Here is a 9,404-nt window from a genome sequence, read left to right on the forward strand (position 1 = left end):
ACGGGCCGTCCACACCCAGTGGGGCCGCCATGCGGCTGTGTATACACGACTGTGTGCAGGGACGGGCCGTCCACACCCGGCGGGGCCGCCCCGGGGCTGTCTATACACGACTGTGTGCAGGGATGGGCCGTCCACACCCAGTGGGGCCACCATGCGGCTGTGTATACACGACTGTGTGCAGGGACCGGCTCTCACACACGTGTGTGTGCACCACAGGCCAGCGTGGAATCGGTGAGGCCCGTTTTCAGCCTGTGTCCCCCACACTCCTACGCTGACGAGACAGCACTGCCATCTGGGCCAACGAAGGCCCTCACGGCACCCGAATCTCCACTGTCCTTCTCCCGTGCGGACACAATCGTACCACCAACCTCTAATGCTCCTAAAATGCCCAGAAGACCTTTATGCAAAATTTTCGTAGAAATCTCTTCACTTTTCATTCTCACTAAACACACATTTGTTCCGATGGCTCGTTTTAGAATAAAAATGTGTCTTCCATGAGCAAACACAAGGGCTTTTGTGAAATCCTAGATGTAAAAGGCTTACGAAGGCAACCTGCCCTTTGTGAGAAAATGTTTTTCTGAACATCCAAAGCTAACAGCATAGCTAGAAACAGGCAAACCCGTGGGACATGAAGATGGCTCAGAATTCTGTCCTCACCCCCGGCAGGTGCCGTCTGCAGAGCGCGGCTTCCTCCCTGTTTCAAAGGCCCTGAGAGGACAGGCTCCGGCGGATTCAAAACCTGTCCACCTCATCTCAGGAAACGGCACGGTTCTCTCTGTCAACACAAGAGGAGGGAGGGACGAGGCTCCTTACACAGTTTCCATGGTTGCAGATTCTCGAAGGTTACAAGAAGGGTTCTGAACACCTACCTTCCTCCTCATGATGAGACTCTCATCGGTGCCGACTATGAAACCGTGAATAGGTCATTGTTGTGAAGGCAGTAAGAACTGAACGCAGACAGGCACACACCTGATACAAAAGCTACGGTCCCTGGGCAAGCTCACGGCTCCCGTACGAAACCTTCAGAAACCCTGAGCTCCTGTCCTGAGGGTTCTTTCCTGTCTTATGACATGTTTGTTAAGAACTTCTAATGAAACATTAAAATGTGTGCGTATGCACCTGTATATGTTTGTGTGTATGCACCTGTGTGTGTATGCACCTGTGTGTATGCACTTATGTATATGTGTGTACGCACCTGTGTGTGTGTGTTTGTGTATACGCACCTGTGTATGTCTGTGTGTACGCACCTGTGTATGTGTGTGTGTATGCACCTGTGTGTGTCTGTGTGTACGCACCTGTGTATGTGTGTATGTGTGTACACACCTGTGTATGTGTGTCTGTGTGTACGCACCTGTGTATGTGTGTATGTGTGTACGCACCTGTGTATGTCTGTGTGTACACACCTGTGTATGTGTTTGTACACAACTGTGTATGTGTGTGTATGCACCTGTGTGTGTATGTACCTGTGTGTGTTTGTGTGTATGCACCTGTGTGTGTTTGTGTGTATGCATCTGTGTGTGTATATGCACCTATGTGTACGCACCTGTGTATGTGTGTGTGTATGCACCTGTGTGTGTGTTTGTGTGTATGCACCTGTGTGTGTGATGCACACGCACACATGTTTATCTCCAAATACCCCATTCTAACGTTCTAGAATGCAGGCAGCCGGTCTGATAAAAATCACGGGTTAGGTGGATACCAAAACTACTGAGTAGCTTCCAGAAATTAGAGAAGAACTAAATAAACGGATAGAAATTTAATCAAGGAAGTGCAAGATGTGTACCTGGGAAACTATACAACGTAGCTGAACAAAACCCGAATAAACGGAAAGTCCTTTGTTCATGGATTGGAAAATATTGTTAAGGTGTCAATGAACCGAAATTGATCCACAGATTCAAAGCAATCCCAATCAAAATTCCAACAGGCTTTTCTTGCTGGAAAGCGACTTTTAAAGAACAGGCTTGGACTCATACTACCGGCTTTCAAAATTTGCTGGAAAGTTACACTAATCTGGAAAGGGCCATGAAGGTGAGGGTGTGCACATACAGCAACGGGATGAACATAGTAACGAACCCAGATGTACGTCCTCAACTGACTTCCAACAACACAATTCCATGGGGGAAAAAGAGTCTTCGACATACGGTGCTGGGGGTCCCCCCATACCTCACCTCATACCACGCAGAAAAACTGACCTGAACTGGATCACAGGCCGAAACGCAAACCTAAAACCACGAAGCTTTCTGAAGACAAATAGAAAATGTTTGACACCTTGGGCTATACAAACAGTTTGTAATAAGACACAAAAAATAAGAGTCATAAAAAAGCTGGAAAACTACACACTTCTGCTCTTTGAAAGACACTGAAGAAAACAAAAAGCAAGCCGGACTCGAGAGAAATACGCACAAACCACATTACCTTACCAAGGAGTCGCCCACAGTTTTACGCAAAGAGCTCTCGCAACTCAGTGAAAACATAACCCGATTTAAAAAGCACACAAACGATCTGAACAGGTGCTTCACGGCGGAAACCACATGAATGGAAAATAAGCACCTGAAAATCCCTCGGCGTCACCAGGCCACAGGGAAATGCCATCGAAACCGTGCCCTGCTGGCCGGGTGTCCTTGCCCTCGCCTGTCATCCCAGCACTTTGGGAGGCCGAGGTGGGAGGATCCCTCGAGCCCAGGAGTTTGAGACCCGCCTGGGCAACACAGCAAGACCCCATCTCTACAAAAATTATAAAAGTGGCCGGACGTGGTGGCACATACCTGTGGTCCCGGTTTTCAGAAGGCTGAGGTGAAGGCTGCAGTGAGCTACGATCACGCCACTGCACACCAGCCCGACAACAGAGCGAGACTCCGAGTCAAAGAAACAAACAAGAGAAACGGTCACACATTCATCGGAATGGCTGAAATTACAAAGGCCAGCAGCATCGAGGGTTGGTGAGTGTGGAAGAGCTGGGGGAGCAGCCTCCCACGTGGCGGGTGGAAACGTGAGATGGGAAAACCACTTTGGAAGAGAACGGGCCTCCTTCAAGCTTTTTTGTTGCTAAGTTTCTTTAAACTTACGCTTACCATACAAGCCAGCAATTCCACACCGAGGCATTTACCCAAGAGGAGTGAGATCATCCATCCACACGAACCCACACGTGCATGTTCACAACAGCCTGACTCCTAATGCACAAAGACAGGAAACAACTGACATGGCCATCCATGTTCAATGGATACACCGTGGACCATCCTCACCACAGAACCCTACACAGGTACGAAAGGAACCAAGACGGATGCAACCACAAGGTCCAGTCTCAGACACACGACGCTGAGTTCTAGAGGGGGACGGAACGCACAAGGCTGAGTTCTAGAGGAGGAGGGGACAGAACGCACGATGCTGAGTTCTAGAGGGGACAGAACGCACAATGGTGAGTTCTAGAGCAGGACAGATTGCACAACGCTGAGTTCTAGAGGGGAGGGAACGCACAACGCTGAGTTCTAGAGGGGAGGGAACACACAACGCTGAGTTCTAGAAGGACAGAACGCAGAATGCTGAGCTCTAGAGGGGAGAGAACGCGCAAGGCTGAGTTCCAGAGAAGGACAGAACACATAATGCTGAGTTCTAGAGGGGACAGAACGCAGAAAAGAGAATTCTAGAGGGGACGGAACGCACGATGCTTAGTTCTACAGAGGGTAGAATGCACAATGGTGAGTTCTAGAGGTAGTAGAAAAAGCAGCTCATCCGGCCAGGCACGGCGGCTCACGCCTGTCATCCCAGCACTTTGGGAGGCCGAGGCGGGTCACCTGAGGTCAGGAGTTCGAGACCAGCCTGGCCAACATGGTGAAACCCCGTCTCTACTAAAAATACAAGAATTAGCCGGGCGTAGTGGCGGGCGTCTGTAGTCCCAGCTGCCTGGGAGGCTGAGGCCGGAGAATCATCTGAACTGCAGCAGGTGGCGGTTACAGGGAGCTGAGACTGTGACATTGCACCACAGCCTGGGAGACAAGAGCGAAACTCCACCTCAAAAAAAAAAAAGCAGGTCATCGACATGAAGTTCTTACTTCCCCTTGTAACAACTTACTTTAAAGGTGCATTTAGGGTGCCCCCAGCAGAAGCACCCTGGCTTGCATCATCAGCCCATCGATACTGCCATTTCCTTTCCTTTTCTTTTTTTTTTTTTTGGAGACAGGGTCTCACTTTGTTGCCCCGGTGGGAGTGCAGTGGCACAGACATAGCTCACTGCAGCCTCGAACTCCTGGGACCCTCCTGCCTCAGCCTCACAAGCAGCTGGGACTTCAGGCATGAACCACCATGCCTGGCTGATTTTATTATTTTATAGACACGGGGGAGTCTCGCTCTGTTGCCCAGGCTGGGCGCAAACTCCTGGCCTCAAGGGATCCTCCCTCCTCGGCCTCCCAAAGGGCTGGGATTCAGCCACTGCGCCCGGCCAACGCTCACATTTTCTAATTTGTACGACGGGTCTCTCTTCCCCAGAGATGGGAGGGAGCCGTTGCAAGCACCCCTTTCAAACACACAGTGCCATCTCTCTGCTCAGTAACGGTGAAGGCGCAGATAACGTAAAACAGCCACGGCGGCGCTGGTTACGTCCGCTTTGGATGCGCCACGTAATGTTTTCACAACGGACATATGCCTTCCCTTTCACCCTTGCCGGGGGAGTTCAACGGACCTAGAACAAACCCTCCCGATAGCTCATACCCAATCTTGTACCTGTGTGGTGAGAAAAAGCTGTTTCATTTATGAAAATCTTTTCCTCATCCCTTTTGTCCCAATGAACAGACACCTCCTGCTAAGTTATTCACTTACTGGACACATCCTTCTAAGTTATTCACTTGTGAAGTAAGCCACAGGTCCCAAACAGGAAGACACGTTTAAAGCAAACTTGAGGTCCCGGACAAGCTCAGTCACCGCTTTCTGAAAACTCTTGGCATCTCCTAAGCACAGAATCCGGCCCCCTGCACACCCCGGCCGCCACGCCATGATCCACACGCATCCTTCCTTCTGCCTCTCCCGTTAGACCACTCCAGTCGCTCAACACGACCTGAACATCTTACCCTTTTTCTTTTTTTTTTTCTTTTTTTTGAGACAGAGTCTCTCTCTGTTGTCCAGGCCGGAGTGCAGTGGTGTAATGTCGGCTCACTGTAACCTCTGCCTCCCGGGTTCAAGTGATTCTCCTACCTCAGTCTCCCGAGGAGCTAGGATAACAGGTGCGCACCACCATGCCCGGCTAATTTTTGTATTTTTGGTACAGACGGGGTTTCACCGTGTTGGCCAGGCTGGTCTTGAACTCCTGACCTCAGGTGATCCACCCGCCTCCCAAAGTGCTAGGATTACAGGCGTGAGCGACTGTGCCTGGTCTCATTTTCACACTGTGCCGCCCGTCATCTCTCCTGGAGCGGCCTCCCTTGGTCCCGTCCCCCCGTACCCAATAAACTCAGTGCATTTCCCAAGTCCCGCTACTCACTTCCTCCTCAAAACTCTCTCCAGGACAGAAACGACCTCTCCCTGCTGTGAACACCTTCGGAACTTCATTTCCTCTTGTTACAGGCTTGTTGCCCGATGTACAGAATATATCATCTTTTCCCATGCACCCAGATGGCCTCGTTTGCGCAGACCTGACCTTCCGTCGATACCCCCAGCCATAGGAGAATTCATGCGAAGTCACAACATTCAAGCATTGACCTTAGTGTCTGGCTGTCATTCAACACGTTTAATGACAAAATGGCAGCTCATCGGCAACCCCACTGAGGACGCAAGCCGTGGAGGGGAAGCCATCATCACGAGGGCACGCTTCTTGAGTCCTGGTCCTCCCCTCACATACAACTTCCTCAGTAAATGAGGGACGTGGGCAAGACTTCCTAAGGTGCTCAGGTTTTGCAGCTCACCGGGAAAGTGCATTGGGCCGGAGCTCAAGAGATGCGTCCTGGGGCCCTGAGTCCCCTCCTGGATCGGGATCGGGAGGGCCTGAGCCAGGCGGTCTCCAAGCTGCCTCCATTTCTAGTTCACATTTTCATTGACACGTACTTTTGGAAAACGTTCTAGATGGATCAGAACACGTCAGAGAACCACCAGGAATTTAGAACCCAAGGAGCTCACCTCGGATTGCCACCCACCTCTCCCTCAGCAAGTAGAGGCTGGTCCATTGGGGCTGCAAAACTATGGTGCTACATAAATAATCACTTCGTGACATGCTTATTAGTGCTGCTGATGGGAGGCCGGTGTTCAGCGGAAAACATTTCAAATATGAGTATTTCAGGCTTCCACCGTATACTCGGGTCACAAGACGCACCAGCCATATGTGCGTCTAAAACATCTGGAAGCAATGTTTTATTGCTTTAAACTGCATAGTGTAAAACGACAGGAAGCATTTTTAAAAATACACTGCTGTCGGCGGGCGCGGTGGCTCACGCCTGTCATCCCAGCACTTTGGGAGGCCGATGTGGGCAGATCACGAGGTCAAGAGATTGAGATCATCCTAACAAGGTGAAATCCCATCTCTACCAAAAATACAAAAAAAATAGCCAGGTTTGGTGGCGGTGGGTGCCTGTAGTCCCAGCTACTCGGGAGGCTGAGGCAGGAGAATGGCGTGAACCCGGGAGGCGGAGCTTGCAGTGAGCCGAGATGGTGCCACTGCACTCCAGCCTGGGCGACAGGGCAAGACTCCGCCCCCCCCCCCAAAAAGAAAAGAGACTGGGGCTGCAAACTTGCTTCACCTTTTGACCTGGGGGGGACTAACTATACTGCATTTAAATGTTAAGTCTCCACTGCAAGGTCAACTTGGGAGTAGGTCACATGCATATTTGTTCAATACCCATGGGCCAGGACACCCTTGCTGAATATCCATAGCGCTTCCTGTAACTTCTTGCATATATACACTTGGCCAACCCACTCAGCATAAATTCCTGTGTCATCTTTTCTTTCCCCCAAGTGCTTGCTTTTAGTTTAGTTTTGTTTTTTTTTTCCGAGATGGAGTCTTGCTCTGTTGCCCAGGCTAGAGTGCAGCCTCAGCCTCCCAGCTTCTAGTGATTCTCCTGCCTCAGCCTCCCGGCTTAGCTGAGATTACAAGCACATTAGCCGGAGGCTGTGCCTCTCACCTGAAGTGAATAATCACCTTCTGTGAAATAAATGACGTTTAAGAAATACAGCGGGCTTTTTGGAGGCTGAGGCGGGAGGATTGCTTGGACCCAGGAATTCCAGAGCACTCTGGGTAACATAGCAAGACCTCCTGTCTGCAAAAAAAAAACCAAAAAAACAAAAATTAGCCTGGCGTGATGGTGCACGCCTGTAATCCCAGCTACTGGGGAGGCTGAGGCAGTAAGTCCAGCTGTTTGTGCCACTGCACTCCAGTCTAGAAGACAGAACAAGAGCCTGTCTCCAAAAACATATAAAATAAATAAAAAAGGGGCCGGGCGCAGTGGCTCACGCGTGTCATCCCAGCACTTTGGGCGGCCGAGGCGGGCGGATCACCTGAGGTCACGAGTTCGAGACCAGCCTGGCCAATATGGTGAAATCCCATCTCTACTAAAAATACAAAAATGAGCCGGAGGTCGTGGCGGGCGCCTGTCATCCCAGCTCCTCGGGAGGCTGAGGCAGGGGAATCGCTTGAACCCGGGAGGCGGAGGTTGCAGTGAGCCGAGATCGGGCCATTAGCCCGGGCGACACAGCAAGACTCCGTCTCACGATACAATTAAATTAAATTAAAATAAAATAAAGAGAATGGAATAGAATAGAATAAAATAAAGAGGAAGAAAACCTCTGTACCATTATAAATTGTGTGATATTTAGGTTAACAACTGTCAATGACGGAATGTTCAGCAGGTGCAACTTTCTGGTCTGTGTGTGTGTGTGTGTGTGTGGGGTGGGTCGGGGCGGGGAACAGACTCAGGATGAAACCGTTTTGGGGTCTGACGCTCTCCCACCTGCCTCCACCGCGCAGCCACGCGTCCGCTATGCTTCCAGAGCCACCTGCGCAGGTGTTAGCGGAAGGAAGAGTCACTTACTACTCTCGTCCCTGCGGATCTACGGGTGCCTCGAGCGTGGGGCGCGTTCCTGGGGCTGGAGGCGGCGCCCAGGGGCAGCGCGGGGCCCGGGCCGGGGGTTGCCGCGAGGTCGAGCCCGCCGGGTCTGGGGGCGGCGAGCGGGGCTGCGGGCCAGGCCCCGGGAGGCTCCCCGTCCCCCGCGGTCGGCAGGTCCCGCCCGGGCGCCTTGATCCGGCGCAGGCAGTCCTGCAGCATCCGCTGCGTGCTGGCCTCGCTGAGCCAGTACAGGAACAGCTCGTCCACCTTCATCTTCAGCACCGGCTGCAGGACCTTGCCGGGCGGCATGGCGGGGGCTGGGCCCGGGGCGCCCCGAGACGCCCGCACCCCGCCCCGGGGGCTTCGGTCCGGCCCGGACGGCCCCGGGGGATGCGAGCCCCGCCCGTTGAGGGGGCGCGGCGCAGGGAACAAGGCCCGCGCCTCGGGAACTGCGCAGACTCGCGGGGCGCGGGGAGACCGAGGAGGGGGCGCGGTCCGGCCGGCGCTGCTCACGGCAGCTTCAAAACGGGCGCGTCCCAAACAACGGCGCCCGCGTCACGTCACTGCGCCGCGTCATCGCGACGACGTCATCACCGGGCGACGCCGCCGCTGGCCCCCGCGCGCACCGCGGCCCCTCGGAGCCTTTGCAGGAGGCTTTGGTGGGGGCCAGGCGGCTGCGGTCAGGACGGAGGAGGGGCTGTGGCGGCCGTCCCGCCCGAGCTCTTTCTGCGTTTTGGGATTTCAGAGGTGCGGCCCATGGCGGCGAGGCGGCCTTAGAGCGGCGGAGATGCGAGCATGCGCAATGCGTGCCTGCCAGAGCGAGGGGAGGGGCAGCCTCCGCATGGAGCATGCGCCGTGCGTAGCGGTGCAGGCGCTTCGTTCGGGAGGCCGGTCGGGTGAGCATGCGCAGTGCCTGCCCGCGGGGCGCGAGGCAGAGGCTGGAAGGTGTGTGAGCGGGCGGGGCTGGGGGACGGGAGTGCGCCTGCGCAGTGGGAGGCACCGGGAACGAGCGAGCATGCGGGGTGCGCGCCCGCCGAGCTCGGGAGCGAGCGTGCGGCCTGCGGGAGCGCGCGGGGGAAAAATAAACGCAACTTTTCAATATAACGGGCTCCGTGGGAGCCAAAGGGCCCCGTTTCTGTTAGCTTTGCTTATCAGACAGTAAAGACAGGTTGGAGGCGTTGGACCCCTGTAAACGTTGGAGTTCTGGGATGAGCGTCCAATGCTTTGAAAATTGCAAAAATCGTCTACGTCCGGGGACCTGACGTTAGTTCTTTAAATAACTTGACCCACGGGTTGTGTCTGTTTGTGCTTTCAACAACATAAAGACATTGCATTATCTTCTGTGGCACACATGCACGTCTTTCCTTTACGTCTTGCCCCCCC

The 9,404-nt window shown here is 53.5% G+C and overlaps 1 protein-coding gene across 1 annotated transcript in view; it reads right to left on the bottom strand.

Annotated features, from left to right (window-relative positions):
* PPP2R3B (protein phosphatase 2 regulatory subunit B''beta) overlaps positions 1-8,843 on the bottom strand; it is a 41,163-nt gene extending 32,320 nt beyond the window's left edge. The window contains 1 exon segment of the mRNA XM_025372629.1: positions 8,007-8,843. Coding sequence (XP_025228414.1) covers positions 8,007-8,330 — 324 coding nt within the window. The 5' untranslated portion in view covers positions 8,331-8,843.
* Between the last annotated feature and the right edge of the window lie 561 nt (positions 8,844-9,404).

The sequence above is a fragment of the Theropithecus gelada genome, chromosome X, assembly GCF_003255815.1.
Source record: "Theropithecus gelada isolate Dixy chromosome X, Tgel_1.0, whole genome shotgun sequence".
NCBI lineage: Eukaryota > Metazoa > Chordata > Mammalia > Primates > Cercopithecidae > Theropithecus > Theropithecus gelada.